The 26783-nt window shown below is 43.3% G+C and overlaps 1 protein-coding gene across 1 annotated transcript in view; it reads right to left on the bottom strand.

Moving 5' to 3' along the window:
* Positions 1 to 133: 133 nt before the first annotated feature.
* LOC126478516 (uncharacterized) overlaps positions 134 to 26783 on the bottom strand; it is a 205821-nt gene continuing 179171 nt past the window's right edge. The window contains exons 8-10 of the mRNA XM_050103707.1: positions 16796 to 16997; positions 10394 to 10510; positions 134 to 651 (exon numbers count right to left, since the gene is read on the bottom strand). Coding sequence (XP_049959664.1) covers positions 534 to 651; positions 10394 to 10510; positions 16796 to 16997 — 437 coding nt within the window. The 3' untranslated portion in view covers positions 134 to 533. The remainder of the gene's footprint in view (positions 652 to 10393; positions 10511 to 16795; positions 16998 to 26783) is intronic.

Here is a 26783-nt window from a genome sequence, read left to right as displayed (position 1 = left end):
CTACGACTAGAAGGCGTTACTGATTCCGCTTCTGGATAATGCGGACAATAGTATTCGTAAAAGTGAAAAGAAGAGATCTTTGAATCTTGTGCTTCAACTGAAGACTGTAGGGAATTACTGAAAATAGTCAACATACGGAGAGAATTTTCTCGAGTTTATTTCATTTGAATAGTATCACATCTGGGTTTCTCGTATGAACGTTTGTCACGAACATTAGAAGAAACTGATACTGTAGCTGTTTGTAGACTGAAAGATAATGCTGTAGTCAGAAACATAGTTGTTCTCATGTCAGAACATGTGCATCTCGTTGATATTCAAGTCGATAAGACGAGTAATGTATACAGGCCGGAATTGTCACTAGTTTGCGTGCGCTGTACAGGAGAGTACAACTGTTTTTCATCAAGGCGGTGCATGGCCTGGAATCTGATGCAGGTAACAGAACACAGTGAAACACTGGGTAGTGTGCCTGCTAGGGCAGGAGCCGTTGCTGTTGTGGTGGTAGTGGTTGAGAATCGTAGGCCAGCGCCTTGGTATCAGTAGCACGAGCAGCGATCCAAGGGGCACCGGGGCGGATAGACGATGCAGCGGTCCATGCAGTACTCGTCTGCGCCCCTGCGGCCCGCCAGGTCGCCGATAGCTTCGCAGGTGCGTCTGCAACAGCATACAGAATAGCTTTAACCACCGAGAGGGCACCAGACGCACAACAGTGGCACAACCAGTAATATTCATCGAACCGAGATTTTCACATGACTTACGTACAACGCTTTTGTTTATATTTTGCTCTAAGACTGAAACTTTAATGCATGTTTCACTTATTTGTCCTGTATTTATGCATCTGCTTATTATTAACAGCAATGGTTATTAACTGTTGCTGCTAAGGATGCAAATATACACTACTGGCCATTAAAATTGCTACACCAATAAGAAATGCAGATGTTAAATGGGTATTCATTGAACAAATATATTATACTAGAACTGACATGTGATTACATTTTCTCGCAATTTGGGTGCATGGATCCTGAGAAATCAGTACCCAGAACAACCACCTCTGGCCGTAATAACGGCCTTGATACCCCTGGGCATGGAGTCAAACGGAGTTTGGATGGCGTGCACAGGTGCAGCTGCCCATGCAGCTTCAACAAGATAGCACAGTTCATCAAGAGTAGTGACGAGCCAGTTGCTCGGCTACCATTGACTAGACGTTTTCAACCGGTGAGAGATCTGGAGAATGTGCTGCCCAGGGCAGCAGTTGAACATTTTTTGTATCCAGAAAGGCCCGTACAGACCTGCAACATGCGGTCGTGCATTATCCTGCTGAAATGTAGGGTTTCGCAGAGATCGAATGAAGGGTAGAGCCACGGGTCGTAACACATCTGAAATGTAGCTTTCACTGTTCAAAGTGCCTTCAATGTGAACAAGAGGTGACCGAGACGTGTAACCAATGGCACCCCATACCATCACGCCTGGTGATACGCCAGTATGGCGATGACGAATACACACTTCCAATGTGCGTCCACCGCGATGTCGCCAAACACGGATGCGACCATCATGATGCTGTAAACAGAACCTGGATTCATCCGAAAAAATGACGTTTTGCCTTTCGTGCACCCAGGTTCGGCGTTGAGTAAACCATCGCAGGCGCTCCTGTCTGTGATGCAGCGTCAAGGGTAACCGCAGCCATGGTCTCCGAGCTGATAGTTAATGCTGCTGCAAACGTCGTCGAACTGTTCGTGCAGATGGTTGTTGTCTTGCAAACGTCCTCAGCTGTTGACTCAGGGATCGAGACGTGGCTGCACGATCCGTTACAGCCATGCGGATAAGATGCCTGTCATCTCGACTGCTAGTGATACGAGGCCGTTGGGATCCAGCACGGCGTTCCGCATTATCCTCCTGAACCCATCGATTCCATATTCTGCTAACAGTCATTGGATCTCGACCAACTCGAGCAGCAATGTCGCGATACGATAAACCGCATTCGCGATAGGCTACAATCCGACCTTTATCAAAGTCAGAAACGTGATGGTACGCATTTCTCCTTACACGAGGCATCACAACAACGTTTCACCAGACAACGCCGGTCAACTGCTGTTTGTGTATGAGAAATCGGTTGGAAACTTCCCTGATGTCAGCACGTTTTAGGTATCGCCACCGCCGCCAACCTTGTGTGAATGCTCTGAAAAGCTGATCATTTGCATATCACAGCTTCTTCTTCCTGTCGGTTAAATTTCGCGTCTGTAGCACGTCATCTTCGTGGTGTAGCAATTTTAATGGTCAGTTGTGTATATTCGTCAAAGAATGTAAAGTCGCTTTTCACAGATTAATTATCACAAAGGTCTAATTCCAGTATCATACCAAAAAGAACAGCTTCATAAGCTGAAAATAGTGTACTGTAGGGTAGTAAAGAGTTCATGTCCTAGTCCTAATTTGTATGGCTGCATGGCCATATATTTGTAAGTGTATGATAAATTCGGTAGTATGGAAGTATGCTGGCAGTCAATCTGTTGAATGTATGTACATTCGGAATAATTTTCAACTCTAGATTATATAGATCTTCAAATCACTGTACTGATTTCGGAGTAGCCACAGTAGGACACTACAGTACTAGAATCTATGCCGTAGAGAATATGTACGATTAATACGAGAGACACTGAATGAGTCAGTCAGTTTTGGTTGAAAAAGTGCAGAGTTTGTTGTGGGACATCGTGGCATATTCCCACCCTAACCCCTATAGTTTCATGAAATTCCGAAAGGGGGCGGCGCTGTAGGTAGCCTTGAATATGGCGTCTGTAACGGAGTTGTGCTCCAAGCAGAGAGCTGTAATTGAGTCTCTTTTGGCTGGAAATCAGAGCATCGCAAATATTCGTAGGTGGATGCAGAATATCTGCGGAGACCAGGCAGTGAACGAAAGCACGGTGAATCGTTGGGCAAGGTATCTGCCATCATCGCAGCAGGGTCACGCAAACCTGTCCGACCTCCCGCGTGCCAGTGTGCTGCACACAGCTGTGATTTCTGCAGTGTTGGAACGTGCGGACACTCTCATTCTCCTTGTCCATGACAATGCAAGGCCCCATCCAAGTCAGCGCACCCGAAAGGAGCTTATAAAACTTCACTGGACTCTACTTCCTCATGCTCCTTACAGGTCGGATCTCACACCTTCCGACTTACATCTCTTTGGCTCAGTGAAGGGTGCACTTTGTGGGATGCAGTAGAGGAAGACGTGGAGGTTATTGATGTAGCAAGACGTCGACCAATAGGGTGGTACCATGCAGGCATACGAGCCCTCCTATTATGGCGGCATGAGGTCACCGCACTGAACGGAGATAATGTTGAAATATAGGGTTTTGTGGCCTACAATCAGAATCCTGAATAAAACCAAAGTGCTATGAAACCAACCTGCCTACAGGGAAAAAAAATGTGTCGTGTTACTTACTGAACGCCCATCGTAATTTAGTTTCCATATCAGGAGTATGAACGAAGTTTAAAAATATGGCACCAGAAAGGAAAAACCAAATAATTTCGTTGCTAAAAATATTTCAGTGTTTGATAAATCACTAATTTGCATGTCATAGTTTCAAATTCAATGGTTTTCCTGTACACTTTCACTTTGGCGTTGTGGGAAGCCATTTCACGATACCACTGTAGCACAAGTAATTGAAACAGAGACTCGCCAGTAGGATCATGTACACCAAAAAACCTAAAAAAATAGTGGTGGCTATTCATTCTTTTCCTATACCCAGATAATTACTGGCGTCTCAACTGTGGAACTTGAAGTAAAAAAGGGAAAACTTGGATTTATCTTTTAAAAGCTTTAAGTCAAGTTCATTGAAACTAACGAATGTTAATTATTAAGATGCCTATGCAACGTATGTACAAAATACAAGTTACTTTTTCGCGGAATCTGTCTGTACTAGCTATGTCATGACATGCAGAATTTGTAAGGCGCGTTCAGGCAAAATATGCCCATGTCACTTTTGCGTCGAGGTATGTTGGCAACAAAGTACTTCATTCTGAATGTTCACTCCATAGATATTCCTACTCCACGGTATTCATGTATGATCCTTTGCACATTATCAGTTTTCTATGAGGAGAAGCTCTTTTTTATCAGATAATTTAATTGTAGAAAGCTTACAGAAAGTGGTAGTTGCCGCAAACAACAGTGTGTGTGTGTGTGTGTGTGTGTGTGTGTGTGTGTGTGTGTTGGTTCCAGAGCGAGAGAGCTAAAACTTGCGATTGCCACAAATCAGAAAAAAACAAATGTGTACACTAACAAAAATGGGAAGTGTTACACCAGTAATGCCTTGACCAAACGGTATAGAGCAAATACTCCAGTAGTTTCATGCATGTATGGTATGTTGATTACAAATCCCTGTCTTCTGCGAGTACAGGTAGAAGCCATTATTACAGATGAAGATCGTAATGAGTACATCATGTGGATGTTGGGTGGTTCTGACGTTACTAGAAGTTTCCAACTAGAGTTTGCAACAAAAAAATGGTTCAAATGGCTCTGAGCACTATGGGACTCAACTGCTGTGGTCATAAGTCCCCTAGAACTTAGAACTACTTAAACCTAACTAACCTAAGGACAGCACACAACACCCAGCCATCACGAGGCAGAGAAAATCCCTGACCCCGCCGGGAATCGAACCCAGGAACCCGGGCGTGGGAAGCGAGAACGCTACCGCACGACCACGAGATGCGGGCAGTTTGCAACAGAACACATTCAGAGGAACTGTACAAAGTCTTTGAGAAAGGTCGGATCACTAGTAGCATCATACCGACAGATCACACAGACAATGACTGCAGAACCGAATGGACTTATGACAACACCGTGGCAAGAAGAGTTGGTACGGGTCATTCCAAAGACGGATGACAGCATTTGAAATATGGGGAGAAGTTACAGGCAGTGTCATCGTGAACCATGGGAAACAGAACAGTGAAAGCTGGGTTGAGTTCTCGAGTTGCCATGATTAGTTTAACGACGACACGCCACGCACTACAGATACTCGCATGGTGTCGAGATACAATCAACAGAAAAATTAAATGGCATTCTTTGCTGTTCAGCGATGAATCTCGCTTCTTTCTGCATGTCTGCCTGTCGCGGTAAGATCGACGTGACGAACAGGTGAAAGGTCGTAGGAAGCAGATATGCTAGAGACCTATACCGCTCCAGCATCTGGAATCATGGTATGGGGAACTATTCGATACGATAGTAGGGCTGATTTGGTATTTGTTGAAGTGGGACTGAACGATAGACAGCATGTGGTCAGAACAGTAAACCTTGTTCTCACATCCTTAATGACCATGGTACAAAAGGGATAATCCAGGAGATTGTTGAAAACTTACGCGATTGTTCACACCACAAACGCCTTGAGGAATATGTGAATCCTTGACTGACTAGGACGTTCTCACTAGTCACCCGTACAGCAGGTCTGCGATGCGACTGCAAGACGTGCACTTTCGTACTAGCCTCCAATAAGCAGTTTTGATAATACTTACACAACAAGTGTTTCAGGCAAAGTAAAAAGTTCCTCAAGATGACATGCAGAGGTTGTTCATTTCCATGGCACTGCGAATAAGTGTATTCGTGCCCGTGGAGTCACCACTCATGCTGATACTGATGGTGATGGTGGACATCCGCTCCAAATGAACTGAAAGTGTAACAACTTTTTACGAGTTATGTGATGAACACCTCCACAAAGTCTGATAAATCCGGGACAGATTCTTTTCCATTTCCCTCAGTGTAGCTGAACTTGGCGGGTACGAGACGAAGGAATTAGTGTCATGTTAGATGCATGAAAATAAGAAAATTACCAGTGAGAGATTTAGAGTCTTCCATCAGGGTAAGCAACAGGCCATACTTCTTTTGACGTACTGTTATTTAAAACAAGTCTTAATCTGTGTTGACGTCATTTCCTGTGGCACACAAATCACTACCACGATTTGTGCTTGAATGGCTACGGATTTCCAGTTCAGCCTTGGTTGAATATACCCTGTAATTGCCACTTGTATTCCATTTTACTCCTTTTCCTGTCTTCAACCAGTGATTCCTTCTATCACTGTTGACGAAAACAATAATCTTGAAGATATCATAATCATGATGCGTAGCTACTCAGCTAGAGTTTCTTGTCGGTAATGCTTCAAATTCAGAATAATTCAGCATGTGGCCGACTTCAGCTTCTGCTACGGAAAAAAATTATTATATTACTGTTGCGGAAATATTTACTACCGAAATCATACATTCGAAATTTTTATTAGAAATTCTCGGTTATGAACTTACGTTTCTCTAAAAATAATCAGGCTGTTTCTTGGGTGGATAGTTAAGGGACACACGACTGATAGTCTATGTAGGAAAATCAGACTCAGAACATAAAATAATTACTTTATGGTGCTGGTATGCATGCCTTGGGTACTGTAATGCATTCTTTGAAAGAAGAGCATACTGTTTTTCATAAGGTTTTCTTATAATTAGCTGTAATTTATGAGAGTCAGCTGTATTACATGTGTACTGCTTTCTTATGATTCTGAAATTTAGAAAACAGGAACAGGGAAAAATAGTCGGGCAATTTTATAAAGATACCCACCTATTCATGAAGATGTTACAAATCCCTATGATCAAAGTAAGACTCTACAGTAAAAGAGAGATGATCTCGTAATGAAAGTATAGAACAAACGTGGTATCACATATAATGTCAATCATGAAGTGATTTATTATTTTTAAAATCTGTTAGGAAGTTAACATGCTTCCTTGTCAGAGTGTCTAAAACGCCGGGGTGCTTAACTCGGAATAGCTACCTGGCGTCTGTGCAAGGGAAGAAACGTTCATTGCTTGAATCGGCCTGAAAGGGATAGATGATGAGGTAGTGGGGAACGATTAGTACGTACAAATTGAACAGCATTATTAAATTCGAAACCTCTTCGGATTGCCATAGCAAATGACATCATTAGTTTGTTGATGGTGATACCTACGTCGGATGAGGAAGTTAAACATGGTAAAAAAGTTACTTCTTGACTTATGTAGACGACATGCATTATTTCGAGTACTGTACAAACCCACATGCAGTAATCATTATGATACAGACACACACTAAGTAGTTTAGTTAAGATATTATCCAGGGCACCTACACACCTCAAATAAAATTTTGCATCACCCCATTCCCAGAACTCCTGAAGATAGACGTTCACTGTGGATATTGCATCACAGACACAATCCCTTTGACTATTCAGTGATGTCACCAAACTCGCCCAAGCATGAAAACAATCATGCATGAGCAGTGCCTATTAGACCGAGGGGGTCCGACAGCCGATCAATTCCAGTCATTCCACCAGGAAGGAGGTACATAACTCGTGTTGTCTGTAGTTCAACCATGCCTAGACGGTCAATACCGCGGTTCGATCGCGTCCGCATTGTTACTTTGTGCCAGGAAGGATTCTCAACAAGGGAAGTGTCCAGGCATCACGGAGTGAACCAAAGCGATCTTGTTTGGACATGGAGGAGATACAGAGAGACAGGAACTGTCGATGACATGACTCGCTCAGGCCGCCCAAGGGCTACTATTGCAGTGGATGACCGCTACCTACGGATTATGGCTCGGAGGAAACCTGACAGCAACGCCACCATTTTGATTAATGCTTTTCGTGCAGCCACAGGACGTCGTGTTACGACTCAAACTGTGCGAAATAGGCTGCATGATGCACAACTTCACTCCCGACGTCCATGGCGAGGTACAGATGCCGCCAACAACATGCCGAATGGACCGCTCAGGTTTGTCATCACGTTCTCTTCGCCTATGAGTGTCGCGTATGCCTTCAAACAGACAATCGTCGGAAACGTGTTTGGAGGCAACCCGGTCAGGCTGAGCGCCTTAGACACGCTGTCCAGCGAGTGCAGAAAGGTGAAGGTTCCCTGCTGTTTTGGGGTGGCATTATTTGGACCGAGTACGCCGCTGGTGATCACAGAGGGCGCCATAAGGACTGTACGATATGTGAATGCCATCCTCCGACCGATAGTGCAACCATATCGGCAGCATATTGGCAAGGCATTCGTCTTCATGGACAATTCGCGCCCCCATTGTGCACATCTTGTGAATGACTTTCTTCAGGATAACAACCTCGCTCGACTAGAGTGGCCAGCATGAATCCTATCGAAGATGCCTGGGATAGATTGAGAAGGGCTGTTTATGAACGAAGTGAGCCACCAAACACTCTGCGGGATCTACGCCGAATCGCCGTTGAGGTGTGAGACACTGCCTCGATGAACTTGTGGATAGTATGCCACGACGAATACAGGCATGCATCAATGCAAGAGGACGTGCTACTGGGTATTGGATGTACCGGTGTGTATAGCAGTCTTGAACACCATCTCTGAAAGTCTTGCTGTGTGGTGGTACAACATGCAATGTGTGGTTTACATGAGCAATAAAAAGGGCAGAAATAATGTTTATGTTTATCTCTATTCCAATTTTCTGTACAGGTTCCGGAACTCTCGGAACCGAGGTGATGCAAAACTTTTTTCGATGTGTGTGTATCTACATGGTTACCCTGAAATCCGCAATTACGTGTCTGGCAGAGGGTTCATCGAATCACCAGCAATCTATTTCTCTACAGTTACACTCTCGAAGAGCACGCTATAAAGACGAACACTTAACTCTTTCCGTGACATTCCTTCTATGTAGATGGGTGCTAACAAAATAGTTTTACACGCTGACGAGAAACCTGGTGATTGGAAGTTCATGAGAAGATCCTGCCACAACGAATAACGCCTTTGTTTTAATGACTGCCACCGCAATTCGCGTATCATATCCAGGACACTGTGCAAGGGGTTTATTATGTAAGTGGTTTACTGTTCACTACCCTACTGGAGCAAATGTAATTTCGATGTATTGCTCACGCGCTGTCTGCGATATAAAACATCTTTGCTGGAATAGAATCGCAGGTCAGAGCAATGTCGGCAGCAGTAATAATCGCGCGCTCCTACAGAGCAGTCGCAATAGTTCGTTGTTATGGGGCAGTCGCAATAGCTCGCTGTTCCGGATAAGTCATAGTAGCTCACCGCTACAGTACAGTTGCTAGCAGTGTAAGAGCAATAGCCGTTCATTACCATGTAGTGTAAGGTAAACTTTATTATTCTTCATCGCCATGCGCGTACTTCCATTTCTTGTCTGAGATGTTTCAATCTCTTTGTGATTTGTCAGCACTAATGAAGTCAGACTTGTAATTTTAAATTTTTTATGTAATGGTTTACAGAAATGTTTTCAATAATAAGGTTTCTTAGAGCATAATTTTTTATCAGTAATTTGCTTGAATTTAAATATTTTACAAATTTTCCCAGCTCATACTCACGTGTTGTTTAATAATCAGAGGACCAGATACGCAGCTGTGTCAACAAGCAAAGTCAGTTTTTTTTCTAATAATGCAAATCTCAGACAAATATTGTTCAGTAGTAGTAGATAGCCCAACATTGCACTAAGCTGACAAGAAAGCACAAGACAAGAAATTTGTGGCACAGTTTGACCAAAAGAAAGGATAGGTGGTAGTATAAACTCTGAGACATCAAGAGATCACCGCTTTGGTACTGGAGGGACGTGCGGGGCGTAAAAATCGTAGATGAATACAGTAAGCAGATTCAGAACGATGTAGGGTGCAGTAATTACTCAGAGATGAAGAGGCTTGCACACGATAGAGTAGCACGAAGAGCTGCATCAAACTAGTCTTCGGACTGAAGAACACAATAACAACAACAACGTGTCATGACACATTAAACTGCTTTTCTGTTTGGCTCGTAATGAGTTCTTCACTTGAACTAATTCATTGCCACACGATCATGTTAATATGGTACCGTGTTTATTGCACCAAGCACTTGTAGCTTAGTGAATGAGCTGGAGAAATAAAAACTAAGTTGGTATGGTATTGGCACTGCCGATATCAAGTCTACTTAAACTGCTATAACAACCTGAATATTAAGTGCATAGCAATACGAAATAGGCAACGCACTATTGGGATAATTGAACATTTTCTGAAGCTGTACGTGGACAGCGTAAAGTTCCTTGTTCTGGCCATCGGGACCGGCCGATCGTCATGTCATCCTTTGTCAGTGGCCTCATCGGGTGCGATTGGAGGGGCACGGGGTCAGCAAACCACTCTCTCCGTCGCTGTCGGGTTTCTTGACTTTTGAATCGTTGCTAATAGGTCGAGTAGCTCCTCAGTTGGTCTCACGAGGCTGCGGCCACCCCGTAATAGTCCTCCCACAAAGGAAAAAATCCCTTCTAGTAACGGGAATCGAACCCAAATCCCCTGACTGGCATTTTGGGGTACTTTCGTTTCGATGTAGTAAGGTTAGGCCGTAGTGAAGTACGTATGTGATCCTTGTAGACTGCAGACTTAGCCGAGTACTCACGGACAGTGGCAGAGCTCGGGAGGACAGTTGGGTGGGTAGCGCAGGCAGTTGGTCTGGCACCACTCGCCCATGCCAGGCGACGAGCGGTAGAGCGGTGTCGGCTGACACACTTGCGCCCTGAAAAACATAAGATATTTGATGAAATAGTGTGCCAAACTTAGACAGCCTGAGCAAGCTATTTACATGAAGAGAATTTGCAATTTTTAGCATATAAAATGTATATTTTTACTCTTATCTACACGTTTTTTGAGATCTCAACATTGATATCTCTCTCTCCCTCTCTCCCTCCATCCCTCTCTCTCTCTATTTCTCTCTCTCCCTCACTCACTCTCATCCTAGAAATTATTTGTACCTTGCACACATGACATCGTATGTAGTGCTGAAGGAAACAGACTAATTTGTTCTTGTACGAAAGTTTCTGCCACCAAAATAAGTTTCTGTAAGATTTTTCGGAATTTGTGATTTCGTCATGTAGCTTCATGACCTAAGATGACGCAGTCACAAAGTAAGTTGGTTTTATTTAAACCTGCTAGTTCTTAAAAACAAGTTACCTTCTTAATGAGATTTTCAAAGATAATTTCTATACTGTAATGTTATTCCATTCAGAATCCGAATAACAGATACAAAACGTAAATGGGACGCTCACGTTTGTTAATAATAGTATATGCTGTTTACTTTTCCTTTCTCAATCCAAGAGCCCTTTCGGGAGGAAGATATGAATTGGTTGATAACAATCTTTATTTTCTCTTTATTGTTCTCTCTGTTTGATTTTTTTTTTATGTTTTTCTTTCAGCCTTGTCGAATCTCATCATTTTTGTTTCCGTGAAGTTTTGCTGCTATTTCTATAATCTGTGTCACACATTCTGGTCTCTGCCCTACCTTACTATATATACTCCATATTGGGCCGTGTGTTGCTTGATCAGATATTCTTTCTTGTTTTAGTATACACATTATTTTTCCTGCCAGTAAGCGTTCTGTAATTATCTGTTTTTCTTCATCCACTGTAGCGCCTCCTCACTTCATACTTTATTTCGTTCTGTAACACTACCATGCGTACTTCAGAAGTAATTTATTTCACATTCTTCGACTAATCTTTCGATCCTCGTTCATACACTTAGATTAATTGTATAACTAGTAACATGGGAATTAAAAATAAGTACTTTTTACTGTTGCTCTACTGCTGATAAGTTATGCATAGAAGCATGTAACCCATGAATAGGTGATGGTCTGTTAACTCTGACGTTTAGAGAAAATTATGTTCTTCTAAATGTTTCACGTCAAAGACCCGAATAAATTCGAGCCAGTTTCGTTACAACTTACCTAGTTAGATACAAAATGACAGGCAGAAGCTGTTGTCAGTTAGAATCTTTGAAAATACGGCCCTCTCAGAGAAATGTATGCTGTCCATAGTAGCATATGCTCGGACTGGACAAGCATGTGGAACGAATACGGGTGTGCTCTTTTGGTAGGAAATAGATAAGCGCAACTTACAGGCCTCCGGATAACAAGGAGTTTCTTTGACGTCCCATTATTTAAATATTTTACCAACACTTTCTCACACTCCACTGCAAATGGAATGGCGCCGCACAGTAACATGTTTTAGATGGATGTGATCACAAGTTTCCTATAATCTGTTACTGACTTCAAGAATCATGGCAGATTTCAGTATGCTCCCGGAATAATCTTTAATCCTTTTCTTTATTGTAGGCTTATACGAATTTCTGAACTTCTTTGTGATATGCTACGAATCAATCAACCAGACGACGCCAGTCGGAGGGGAAGCATGTTTCACCTTACTCTGTATGTTCTAATTCCAGATGACCTGGCTCTCTTCCTTCTCTGAAAGATAGCTGTACCTAATCACTTGCACTTTCATAGTCAACCTTAGTTCAGTCTAAACGGAAGTCGCTTCGTTGTAGATCTGAGCTTAAAAAGGGAAAAAAAATCATGCTCAGTTATCAAAACTGTGCTGTATTTTGTCTGACTTTAACAACCTGAGAGCCGGCCGCGGTGGTCTCGCGGTTCTAGGCGCGCAGTCCGGAACCGTGCGACCGCTACGGTCGCAGGTTCGAATCCTGCCTCGGGCATGGATGTGTGTTATGTCCTTAGGTTAGTTAGGTTTAAGTAGTTCTAAGTTCTAGGGGACTTATGACCACAGCAGTTGAGTCCCATAGTGCTGAGAGCCATTTGAACCATTTGAACAACCTGAGATATAGGGGAATAATAACTTACGCTTGGAGGGACGGAGATCATAAACAACTCGTTTGCACCGATCGTACAACCTATTCTGCTGTCCTCAGTTAATTAATTATTTACGGCATTTGTTTAAGAAGTGGAACCAAGTGGTCGCCTCTTTCATCAACTTGTTTGACTTTCTGGTAGGTTACGTGATCTATCATCGGTAAGCCTCCTGTCGCAATAACATTCTTTCCTTAGATACTGCGAACCACAGAGCGAGTTTCTTTCCGTTCTCTTTGTAACACCTTCAGTAATCTGAGGTAACCTTGGGAAAGCTAAACTCAGATGGCTCGGCCGTGGTTCGAAGTCTGACTCTTCCAAATGCGTCTGTATACCATCTTCTTGGTCTGCTCATAATGTTTAGATTTTTGAGATCTCACCCTGGTGTATTATTGTCAATTTTTCATGCTCCACCAATTCTTAAAAAGGAGGTCAAACTCTTGTGTACTATTTACTGGTATCACTCGTACGGGGTTTTATTCTTTGAAGTCTGCATTACTTCTCTTTGGCCATCATATTGAAGATAATTAATTCAGCACTATACGTCTTAACAACTACGCAACTGCTTAAAATTGATTCCAAAGTAGGCCTGTGAGGCACCATTACAATGTGCACAAGCAAAATGTTAGAGTTGAGGTGAGAACTGATACCAACAGTGCACAAAAAAATTAAACCCTTGTGAAAGGAATATTATTTGTTATCGTCTGCGAAATGTACTGTATTATAGGAAAATTTAACTTTAAAGTTACTACTGAAATTAAAACAAAGTATGAGTGACGTTACTGATGGTCTGCAAAGCCTGTGACCATTAGTGAGGTCCTTTAAAAATGCTTTATCCTGAAAAATTTCAAGCAATTTACTACAATTTTGAATCACACATGCGAAAATGTACTGAAAAACCGTGATTTATTGTAGTATGTTGATATATTAGTGCTATTGTCGATTTATTTTTGTTTGCTAGTTCTCTCATCTGTTCAGTGGCTCTCTCCTTAACATATTCGTGATTATATAAGAAATATATTCATAAATTATAGGGAAGATACGTGGTAGAGACTCATTTCTTACAAAACAGACAATGCACTTACGAATTATGAAGATGGTTCCAAGTGGACTGCAATAACCGCAAGTAAATATTTTGACTGGATTCTCAGAATAAATGTCTAACAACGAGCGGACTTGAGTCAGCTAAGTTGTAGAATTTATAGTATGTCCACAGTTTTTTTTTACTTCGCGAATCGCGTAGTGCTTAAGGTTAATAAAAGGAAAAAGTTAACGACTTTTGGTAGCAGATACTTTGATATTGAAGATCCTGGCGCGGCGACGCTGAGAGCTGGACATCGGCATTCGGCCGCTGCAGCGCTAGTGTATCCTGTTTCGGCGTCACCTACTGGCCACCGCGACGGCCGTGTAAGTACGACCATCTCGTGACAGAGACAATCCGCGTACTGGCCTCGCTATTGTCCCGTTACTATAACGAACTACTAGTTCTTAATCCCTGCTTTACTACGTTTCTGGTTTTCTCTGTTTGGATTACTCATTGGACTTCTTTACTCATTCATGCAGTCTTCACTTATCCGTTTCCTGATTGCTCTCTCTCGTCTTATCGCCATCGGTGTTCCGTTGTTTGGTGGCGCACACCAGTCGGTCTTTTCTGGCTTTAGAAGAACATGCACAGACACCTATCTTTTTTTATTTTTTTATTTTTTATTTTTTTTTTTTTTTTTGTCCTCAAAGAATTACCACGATTTTAACGGAACAAAATCGACATACGTGTAGGTAATTACCAGAGTATTCCACGAAAGTGGGATAGGACCGTTACTGTTTAGAATGTATATGACGATCTAGAAGAATGCGTCCGAAGCTCTTTAAGGCTGTTCGGAGGTGACACGGTTGCCTATAAGAAGGTAGCAACGCTAGAAGATAGTTAAGATTTGCGGAAGAACCTACAGAACATTGTCCAATGTTGCAGAGACTGTCAGTTGACGTGAACGTAAGTAAATGAAATATACTACGCATACATAGGAAAAGAAATTCCATAGTGAACAACTACACTATTGATGACAGATTACAGGATATAGTATCTAGCGTGAAATATCTAGGAGTTACTATCCGGAGCGACCTTAAGCCTTAAGTAGAACGATCACGTAAAACTGATAGTAGTGAAAGCAGATTGAAAACTGAGTTTCACAGGAAGAATGTTAATGAAATGCAATTCATCCACTAAAGAATCGATTTACAAGTCGCTTGTTCGACCGATACCTGAATATTGTTCATCAGTCTGGGGCGCTTACCGCGTAGGACTGCTAGGAGAGGTAGAGAAGGTTCAACGAATAGCGGCGCATTTCCTCACGGGATCGTTTAGTCAGGGCGAGAATGTTACAGAGATGTTCAACGAGCACCAATCGCAGGCTTTATAAGAGAGGCGTTGTGCATCACGAAAGGTTTACTACTGAAATTCTGAGTTCAAAAGAACTGGACAACATAACGATTCCTCTCATATAAGTCTCACGAAGTAACCACAACGAGAAAATTCGAGACATTACAGTTAATACAAAGGCTTATGGACAATCATTCTTTGCACGCACCATTTGCGAATGGAACCGCGAACTGGGGATGTGATATTGGTACCAGTAATAACCTCCGCCTCACACTGTCAAGTGGCTTGCGGAGTAACGCTGTACAAGTACATCCGCTACAGACAATTTACTTGTCTAACGTGGTTTAGTGGTAACGTTACTGGACAGATATGCTTCCGTTCATCTGATGCTCTCCATTCATTTTACTCACATTCGGAATTAAGCATACTGTTTGTCAGAATTTGCATTCTGGGGAGAGCTAAATTACATCCCCACATGGGAATCCGGATTATGTTTTCCATAGCTTCCGTAATACTTACAAGGGAACCTCCCCACCGCACCCCCCTCAGATTTAGTTATAAGTTGGCACAGTGGATAGGCCTTGGAAAACTGAACACAGATCAATCGAGAAAACAGGAATAAGTTGTGTGGAACTATGAAAAAAATAAGCAAAATATACAAACTGAGTAGTCCATAACAAGATAGACAACCTCAAGGACAGTGCGAGGTGAGAAACGCCGTGGTCCCGTGGTTAGCGTGAGCAGCTGCGGAGCTAGAGGTCCCTGCGGAGCTAGAGGTCCCTTCCCCCGAGTAAAATGTTTAATTTTTTTCAGACAATTATCATCTGGCAAACTGTTATGTTTCATAACTTTTTTGGGGGTGATTATCACATCCACAAGAAAACCTAAATCAGGCAAGGTAGAAGAATCTTTTTACCCATTCGCGAAGTGTTCAAGTTAGGTGGGTCGACAACATATTCCTGTCATGTGACGCACATGCCCCCACTAGTGTCGTATAGAATATATCAGACGTGTTCACCTGTGGAGGAATCGGTTGACTTATGGCCTTGCGATCAAATGTTTTCGGTTCCCATTGGAGAGGCACGTCCTTTCGTCTACTAATCGCACGGTTTTGCGGTGCGGTCGCAAAACACAGACACTAAACTTACTACAGTGAACAGAGACGTCAATGAACGAACGGACAGATCATAACGTTGCGGAAATAAAAATAGTAAACTTTTCACTCGAGGGAAGACTTGAACCAAGGATCTCTCGCTTCGCATCTGCTCACGCTAACCAAGGGACCACGGCGCTCGTGAGCTTACACTTTCCTTGATGTTGCCTATCTTTCGCATGCACTACTCAGTTTGTATGTTTTGCTTATTTTTTTCATACTTCCACACAACTTCTTCCTGTTTTCTCGATTGATCTGCGTTCAGTTTTTCAAGGCCGATCCACTGTGCCAACTTATAACTAAATCTGAGGGGGGTGCGATGGGGAGGTTCCCTTGTTAGATAGTTCTTCAGATAGGCCGTAGCTGCATCGTTCCTTCGTCTTCATTCACCAGAGTCACTGCAGTGTTTCCTTTCTTATTTTCTTCTAGAGAATTACGATCGATGTTAAATAATCAACTGTATTACGTCCAGAAAATACTAAATCTCGGCATTCAGTTAAGAAACAGCAGCTAAAGATTACCTCTCGTGTTACTTTACACAAGTGTCCGACGACTGCCGTATGTAAGGATCAGAAATTAACCCTGAGACATAGAGCGGAATAGAGGCTGGAGGCTGCGCACTCCAGGTACAAACCTGAGGACGAGAGGCGAGATGGCGCTGGGCATGCGCAGGTCGCGGTAGTAGAGCAGGTTGGGGTAGTCCTGCGCGCTGACGAAGGCTGGCGGCAGGCCGCCGACGGCCGTCACCACCGACACGTCGGCGCAGTTGACGAACGTCTCGGGCGGCCCGCAGCCGATGTCCTCCCTGCCGTCGGCGCAAACGCCCCAGTTGTTAGCTGCAAGGTGGGCTTTGCACGTCAGTCCCAGAGACATGTTCCAGTCTCAAACGTAAATTAAATAAAAATTTCGAAAAAAAGGTTACTCACTTTGTGAAACGATTTGTCTAAAAGTAGGAAAAAATGGATTAGAGAAACATTTAACGTAACATTGAATCATGCCTGAAATTATACACAGAAAATGAGGTGCCGACTTAGAATTTAAAATTTAATGTTTTACTTAAAATTTTGAAGAGTACTAGTGGTTATTTGTCTGCTGCATTAGAGTAATACTGTACATGATTTCGAGCACCATTCCATGGCACGTCAACTGTTTCTCTAGTCAATTTTATTTATAACTGGGGTAATCATTAAAAAAAACATTAGACTATTTTCATATCTTTTTTTTATTTTCAAGTTTTGTTCAGTAGGCATGATATCGGGTGTACAGAAAGTTTCCGTAAGAGCGTGCAAAAATGTAGCAGGACGCAGAGAATGGTCCACTGAACAATGTGAGATAGGGAACCTGAGGTCGGAGGAGCTGGTTTAAGGTGGTATGGAAGTAAACGTGGCTACTTTGTCTAGCGTTACTGTTTTCTGGCTTATTTACAACTGACATGCGTACAAGTTTACACGTACTGTGCTGTTTTCTTTCATGAACGTTCTTTATTTGCTGCAAGGAAACAAGGACAAGCCTGGTTACCAGGAAGTAATGACGCAGGTTCTGTTAGCATCCTCTATGTCCTGTTAAATTTTTACATGCTCTGTTAAATTTTTGCGTGCTCTTACGGAAACACCATGTACATTATAAATGCGAAAGTTAGTTTGTGTGTGTGTGTGTGTGTGTGTGTGTGTGTGTGTGTGTGTGTGTTACTTCTTCACAGTGAAACAGCTGGACGAACTTGCATAAATTAACTCGAAGGCTCCCTTACATATACCTACCTATCAAACGGGTGCGCGTGGAGGTGAAAACGAGTAGAAGCCAACGACGCGCGAATACCCACACTTTGGTCATCGAGTACTTGAGAATAAAAGCACGTAGTAACTTGCAACAAGCTTTACATATAATATAAAACCATCACGAAACTTTTTCTCGTTGACAACCACCACAAATTGAGGAAAAAAGGTTTATAGCTTACTACCTTTTCGTTGTTCATGCAGTAAAAGTGTCGCATGAAGCATGAAGTTTTAATTTATTACTTTCTTACTACTGATTCTATTCGCGAGATATTTTGCAGACACGATTCAGGTATACTACTGTATGTACCTGCGAAATTATAGCTTGTACGACACATACGCTATGTGATCAAAGGTATCCAGACACTCCCTCCCAAAAACATACGTTTTTCATATTAGATGCATTGTGCTGCCACCTACTGCCAGGTACTCCATATCAGCGAACGCAGTAGTCATTAGACAGCGTGAGAGAACAGAGTGGGGCGCTCCGCGGAACTCACGGACTTCGAACGTGGTTCAAATGGCTCTGAGCACTATGGGACTTAACTTCTAAAGTTATCAGTCCCCTAGAACTTAGAACTACTTGAACCTGACTAACCTAAGGACATCACACACATCCATGCCCAAGGTAGGATTCGAACCTGCGACCGTAGCGGCCGCGCGGTTGCAGACTGTAGCGCGTAGAACCGCTCGGCCATCCCAGCCGGCTCGAACGTGGTCAGGTGACTGGGTGTCACTTCTGTCATACGTCTTTACGCGAGATTTCCATACTCTTAAACATCCTTAGGTCCACTGTTTCCGATGTGATAGTGAAGTGGCAACGTGAAGGGACACGTACAGCTCAAAAGTGTACAGGCCGAGCTCGTCTGTTGACTCACAGAGACCGCCGACAGTTGAAGAGGGTCGTAATGTCTAATAGACAGACATCTATCCAGACCATCACACAGGAATTACAAACTGCATCAGGATCCACTGCAAGTACTATGACAGTTAGGCGGCAGGTGAGAAAACTTTGATTTCATGGTCGAGCGGCTTCTCATAAGCCACACATCACGTCGGTAAAGGCCAAACGACGCCTTGCTTGGTGTAAGGAGCGTAAACAATGGGCGATCGAACAGTGGAAAAACGTTGTGTGGAGTGACGAATCACGGTACACGATGTGGCGATCAGATCGATTGGTGTGGGTATGGCGAATGCCCGGTGAACGTCATCTGCCAGCGTGTGTAGCGGCAACAGTGAAATTTGGCGGCGGTGGTATTATCTTGTGGACGTGTTTTTCATGGAGGGGAGCTTGCACCTCTTGTTTTCCGTGGCACTATCGCAGCACAGGCATACACTGATGTTTTAAGTAATTTCTTGCTTCCCACTGTTGAAGAGCAATTCGGGGACGCTGCTTGAGTCTTCCAACACGATCGACCACCTGTTCATAATGCACGGCCTGTGGCGGAGTGGTTACACGACAGTACCATCCCTGCAATGGACTCGCCTGCACCGAGTCCTGACCTGAACCCTATAGAGCGCCTTTGGTGTGTTTTGGAGCGCCGACTTCATGGCGGGCCTCACCGACCGTCATCGATACCTCTCCTCAGTGCAGCACTCCGTGAAGAATGGGCTGCCATTTACCAAGAAACATTCCAGCTCCTGCCTGGTAGAGTGGAAGCTGTCATCAAGGCTAATTGTGGGCCAACAGCATATTGAATTCCAGCGTTACCGATGGAGGACGCCACGAACTTGTATGTAATTTTCAGTCAGCTGTCCAGATACTTTTGATCACATAGTGTACTTCGGGAGATACCACGCCAAAAACATTGAGCTGCGCGAAACTGCACAGCGAAATTGGCTAGAGATTTGTACATTTGTACAGATATGTGTGAAATGTGTTAAATACGTGTGAGATATGTTTGACATGTGGATACTGTGAGAAAGCCACGGGTAAAAAAACACATCCTAAGCCCCTGGAACAATTTGAAAGAAACTTGGTAGCGATATTAGTTACGATCTGGAAAGAAATACTGTGGGAGTAAGAGCCGCCAGGCTTCTATTGGGATAGGGATGATAACTTGGAGGGAGGAGGAGGAGACGAACAGACAGAGCGGGAAGGATGAGACAGGCACAGACAGAGGAGAGGAGCAGATGGACTGAGAGATTGGCAGGAGAAGATGAACGGAGAGAGAGGAGAAGGAATGAAAAGCGAGAGGGGGAGGAGGAAGTCAACAGCGAAACGGAGGAGGAGTAGATGAACAGCGAGAGGGGAGAGGAGGAGAAGGACAGAGAGAGGGGGTGGCAGAGCTGGGGTGGAGGGGATGGTCAGAGAGGGAGGGAAGGAGGAGATGCCACAGAGAGAGGGAAGAAGGAGATGGACTAATAGGAGGTTGGAATAAACATATACCTGGGCATTTTGATTCATACTCAAAACGTCTTCGGTCCCGGGTTCGATCCCCGCCACTGCCTAAATTTTGATAAATAATCAGCATTGGCGACCGAAGACTTCCGGCATAAGAAGTCAGCCTCATCCTGCCAACGGCCTTGTCAAAGAGGGCGGAGGAGCGGATAGAGGTTCAGGGCACTGTCTTGTCCTAGGGGTGGGAAATTGCCCCTAAAGGCGGAAGAATCAGCAATGATCAACGACATGAGGATGCAGAAGGCAATGGAAACCACTGCATTAAAGACACGTAACGTGTATCCACAGGACATGTGGCCTGTAATTGAAGAAGTGTCATGATGATCTCTCCATTGGCAAAAGATTCCGGAATAATCCCCCATTCGGATCTCCGGGAGGGGACTGCTAAGGGGGAGGTTACCACGAGAAAAAGATTGAATAATCAACGAAAGGATAACGTTCTACGAGTCGGGGCGTGGAATAAGCTTGAACGTGGTAGGGAAACTAGAAAATTTGAAAAGGGAAATGCAAAGGCTCAATCTAGATATAGTAGGGGTCAGTGAAGTGAAGTGGAAGGAAGACAAGGATTTCTGGTCAGATGAGTATCGGGTAATATCAACAGCAGCAGAAAATGGTATAACAGGTGTAGGGTTCGTTATGAATAGGAAGGTAGGGCAGAGGGTGTGTTACTGTGAACAGTTCAGTGACTGGGTTGTTCTAATCAGAATCGACAGCAGACCAACACCGACAACGATAGTTCAGGTATACATGCCGACGTCGCAAGCTGAAAATGAACAGATAGAGAAAGTGTATGAGGATATTGAAAGGGTAATGCAGTTTGTAAAGGGGGACGAAAATCTAATAGTCATGGGCGACTGGAATGCAGTTGTAGGGGAAGGAGTAGAAGAAAAGGTTACAGGAGAATATGGCCTTGGGACAAGGAGAAAGACTAATTGAGTTCTGTAACAAGTTTCAGCTAGTAATAGCGAATACCCTGTTCAAGAATCACAAGAGGAGGAGGTATAATTGGAAAAGGCCGGGAGATACGGAAAGATTTCAGTTACATTACATCATGGTCAGACAGAGATTCCGAAATCAGATACTGGATTGTAAGGCGTGCCCAGGAGCAGATATAGACTCAGATCACAATATAGTAGTGATGAAGAGTAGGCTGAAGTTAAAGACATTAGTCAGGAAGAATCAATACGCAAAGAAGTGGGATACGGAAGTACTAAGGCATGACGAGATACGTTTGAAGTTCTCTAACGCTATAGATACAGCAATAAGGAATAGCGCAGTAGACAGTACAGTTGAAGCGGAGTGGACATCTCTAAAAAGGGCCATCACAGAAGTTGGGAAGAAAAACATAGGTACAAAGAAGGTAGCTGCGAAGAAACCGTGGGTAACAAGAAATACTTCAGTTGATTGATGAAAGGAGGAAGTACAAACATGCTCCGGGAAAATCAGGAATACAGAAATACAAGTGGCTGAGGAATGAAATAAATAGGAAGTGCAGGGAAGCTAAGACGAAATGGCTGCAGGAAAAATGTGAAGACATCGAAAAAGATATGATTGTCGGAAGAACAGACTCAGCATACAGGAAAGTCAAAACAACCTTTGGTAACATTAAAAGCAACGGTGGTAACATTGATAGTGCAACGGGAATTCCACTGTTAAATGCAGAGGAGAGAGCAGATAGGTGGAAAGAATACATTGAAAGCCTCTATGAGGGAAAAGATTTGTCTGATGTGATAGAAGAAGCAACAGGAGTCGATTTAGAAGAGATAGGAATTTAAAAGAGCTTTGGAGGACTTACGGTCAAATAAGGTAGAAGGGATGATAACATTCCATCAGAATTTCTAAAATCATTGGGGGAAGTGGCAACAAAACGACTATTCACATTGGTGTGTAGAATATATGAGTCTGGCGATATACCATCTGACTTTCGGAAAAGCATCATCCACACAATTCCGAAGACGGCAAGAGCTGACAAGTGCGAGAATTATCGCACAATCAGCTTAACAGCTCATGCAACGAAGCTGCTTACAATAATAATATACAGAAGATTGGAAAAGAAAATTGAGAATGCGCTAGGTGACAATCAGTTTGGCTTTAGGAAAAGTAAAGGGACGAGAGAGGCAATTCTGACGTTACGGCTAGTAATGGAAGCAAGGCTAAAGAAAAATCAAGACACTTTCATAGGATTTGTCGACCTGGAAAAAGCGTTCGACAATATAAAATGGTGCAAGCTGTTCGAGATTCTGAAAAAAGAAGAGGGAATAATAAGAGTGGACGATCAAGAACGAAGTGCTCGTATTAAGAAGGGTGCAAGACAAGGATGTAGCCTTTCGCCCCTACTCTTCAATCTGTACATCGAGGAAGCAATGATGGAAATGAAAGGTTCAGGAGTGGAATTAAAATACAAGATGAAAGGATATCAATGATACGATTAGCTAATGACATTGCTATCCTGAGTGAAAGTGAAGAAGAATTAAATGATCTGCTGAACGGAATGAACAGTCTAATGAGTACACAGTATGGTTTGAGAGTAAATCGGAGAAAGACGAAGGTAATGAGAAGTAGTAGAAATGAGAACAACGAGATACTTAACATCAGGATTGATGGTCACGAAGTCAATGAAGTTAAGGAATTCTGCTACCTAGGCAGTAAAATAACCAATGACGGACGGAGCAAGGAGGACATCAAAAGCAGACTCGCTATGGCAAAAAAGGCATTTCTGGCCAAGAGAAGTCTACTAATTTCAAATACCGGCCTTAATTTGAGGAAGAAATTTCTGAGGATGTACGTCTGGAGTACAGCATTGTATGGTAGTGAAACATGGACTGTGGGAAAACCGGAACAGAAGAGAATCGAAGCGTTTGAGATGTGGTGCTATAGACGAATGTTGAAAATTAGGTAGACTGATAAGGTAAGGAATGAGGAGGCTCTATGCAGAATCGGAGAGGAAAGGAATATGTGGAAAACACTGATAAGGAGAAGGAACAGGATGATAGGACATCTGCTAAGACATGAGGGAATGACTTCAATGGTACTAGAGGGAGCTGTAGAGGGCAAAAACTGTAGAGGAAGACAGAGATTGGAATACGTCAAGCAAATAATTGAGGACGTAGGTTGCAAGTGCTACTCTGAGATGAAGAGGTTAGCACAGGAAAGGAATTCGTGGCGGGCCGCATCAAACCAGTCAGTAGACTGATGACCAAAAAAAATAAATAAATAGCTTTTCAACCACTGGTAACGCCGCGGGGCGCAGCTATTAAAATATATTTATGTATCGACCAGTAATCAATTAATTTCTTAACTTCCCTGATTACTTCAAGGCAATTAAATCATTTCTTTCCTTTTCAAAACTAACCCTCAAGCTGGTCAATTTGATACCCCATTTGTCCAATTCCCATTCTTCGTTTGGGTATAGAAACTCGGAAAATATGCACTGTGTAATTTCTACGGTGTCTTATTTTCACTCCGCTAAGACATTTGACCAAAGGGGAGAGGTAACTGAATCATGCAGGAATGTTTAAAAGAATTAAAGTTATGACTCTTCCCGGATTTTTCCATATTTGTATGTGTATGTTACCCGAAATCACACAGACATTTCACCACTAAACAGTTAAAGCACGATTATGAACTTACAAATAGGAAAGGTTTTCAAAGAGAAATACATAGCAAGACTCTAAAGTGTACTACATTAGCCTAAAACGATCTTCATTGCATTTAGTATAGGTATAAAAAAGTGTAAAGGCATTACATTTATTTAAGGTGGAATTGAAAAAAAATACTAATAACGATTAGTTTGAGGAATGTTTTTTTTTTTTTTTTTTTTTTTTTTTTTTTTTTTTTTTTGACATAGACACACTTTGTTAGAGCAAAGGTGTTCTAAAAGTAATTGGCAGGTTTCCAGAGATATGTAACACCAGATGTCTGAGCACGGGTCACACAGTTCCCGTAATTATGGACTGGTGGTCTGTGGGAGTCGAGCTTACGTCCGATAGCTTCCCGGACTGCTCCATCGGGTTCTAATCACTCGCATTTGGTGGCCAAGACACGATTGTGAGTTCACAGTCGAGTACTTCAAACCACTGACCGGTACAGTTATCCTGCTCGAAGACGCCATCGCCTTCGGGAGAGAGACCAATCATGAATAGATGAAGGCGGTTCACAATATCGTTCACGTAGTGCACAGCTGTCTTGGTGTCTTCGATTAGAGCCGGCCGCTGTGGCCGAGCGGTTCTAGGCGCCTCAGTCCGGAACCGCGCCTCAGTCGCAGGTTCGAATCGAATCCTGCCTTAGGCATGAATGTGTGTGCTGTCCTTAGGTTACTTAGGTTTAAGTAGTTCTAAGTCTAGGTGACTGATGACCTCAGATGTTGAGTCCCATATTCTTCAGAGCCATTTGAACCATTTTTGTCTTCGATTACCACCAGAGACCCCTTAGATGTACTACCTAGCACACCGCCCCGAATCCTTGACGCAGTATATGTTTCGAGCAGCCGTTCGCATAGATTATGGTGTATTCGGTATAACAAGAATCGTGACTCATCCGGTCAGGCACCAGGTCTCCACTGATACATGGTCGAATGCCAATGATTCCGTGCCACTGAAATCGTAATTAACGATGTCACCGGTTCACCATAGGAAGTCATAGGTGCCGTCTGATACGGAAACTTTTTGAATAATGTGCACTGAACGGTGTGTTCCGAAACACTTGTGCCGGTACCAGAATTGTACCTTGTCGTCAGATGTGCCACCAAACGCCACGTATCCTGCTTTACACTGTGGACAAGTCTTTACATTCAGTGATGAGGCATGAACATTCAACACCTAGTCGTGGTTTCAAGTTCTTCAACAACTTTCCATTGATGCACACGTCAGGAGCACCTTCGCCCGTTTCCCAGAGTTAGTTCTCAGACGCCTTGCCCTACACTCACGCCAGCAGATATCCACAGCAGCGGCCAGTAACGTCGCTAGATGAATCCGCATTCGCCTCTGCTTCGTTTATATACTTTCCTTAACACGTCACACGCCCGCGGCGGCTTTGTTCGACATTCAGGCTCACAGTGGATAGTGATGACGTTTGAGGTCATCAGTGCATGTTGTTGAACTACAGAACTTCTGCATAAATCTTCTCTCACCACTTCCCTCACTCAGTTTCATTCACTCACACTCTATGATTTCGGTGGCGTTGCCCTGAAGTGATTCCGGCAGCCTCGGCCAGAATTTACACATCTGACACGTGAAGCGCGTGAGACAAATTACGCGGCACATTGCTCAGTAGGTTTAATCGGAAACGTTTAGTGTTACATTGTTACACTCTTAAATCAGACTAGATAAGTGTTGCCACTCTTGCAATGACAGAGTAGAAAGGGTTAAAATTGTCACTTATCATGTAGCACTGATTAAACCCCTGTAACAGTCCAAGTACTTTCACAAATGCTTTCAGATCGAAACACTAAATGGAAAAGTACATCACATACAGTAACTAGACCGCCTGTAACTGCTTTCTCGAAATTCCTGCCGATAACAGTTCAAACTCAGTAAGAAAGGACACACATACGACAACACTGCACTTCAAGTTTCCGTGAGAACAGACAGTCTTTATTGTGAACCATTAGACGTCACTAAGTCCACCTTCTTCATTAAGCACCAGCTCCACCCAGGTAACAGCTCAGCGCTCTGCTGTACTGCGGTACAGGCTCTTTCTTTTTAGCCTGTGTACCGTTACTAAGCTGCAGCATCACCTGGAAAACAGTCAGCTCAGTTTACAACTTAAGCAAGGTTCATGCCAGGGAACGAGAACGCACTTTAAGAATTCTTTTAAACGATCACGTACTGGTATAACAACATTGTTGATCACTATGGATCGCCAAGCCACAAACTGATACATCAACATTGTTGAAGCACTATCTGCCCCCGATATGACTCACGGCTCCCCATCCACAGCTCCGAGGATCACCATCCAACTCGTTGACTTCGCGACCCTTCAGCCGTTTCCCATAACTGTTTGAAAAGTCAGGCCTTACAACCAATGAAGCTCAGGAGTAGAATGCGGGCGTTTTTGTTCGCCATTTCCTGCTCCTACCAATAGCAATCCTCAGCAAGGCCGCGCTTTCTGCTAGGACGTTTCGAAAGTTTATTTCCAACAGGAACTGGAAAACCCTTCCGTTAGGGGAAAGTCACTAGCTCTTTCGCCAGCGTAGCAGACCCCACCCACAATCCATTTAGGAGGATTGCAGAAAGATCGATGTATCGTCTAAAAGCTTCAAAAATGCCCCCATGGTCCTAATACCGGACACCTATTCTGTGATCTACAAAAGCCAAGAAGATGTGCTCCCTGGGACTGTCAGGACTGATATGTTGCAATACGAGCTGGTATTGATTTTGATGGACAAAGATGACGCAGCAAAACGAACTGCAATGAAACTGGTTATAATGTTGCTGCGAAGTATTATAGAA

This window comes from Schistocerca serialis, chromosome 1 (genome assembly GCF_023864345.2).
Source record: "Schistocerca serialis cubense isolate TAMUIC-IGC-003099 chromosome 1, iqSchSeri2.2, whole genome shotgun sequence".
Lineage (NCBI taxonomy): Eukaryota > Metazoa > Arthropoda > Insecta > Orthoptera > Acrididae > Schistocerca > Schistocerca serialis.
Note: the sequence above shows the minus strand (reverse complement) of the source record. Positions and strands in the feature narration are given on the sequence as shown.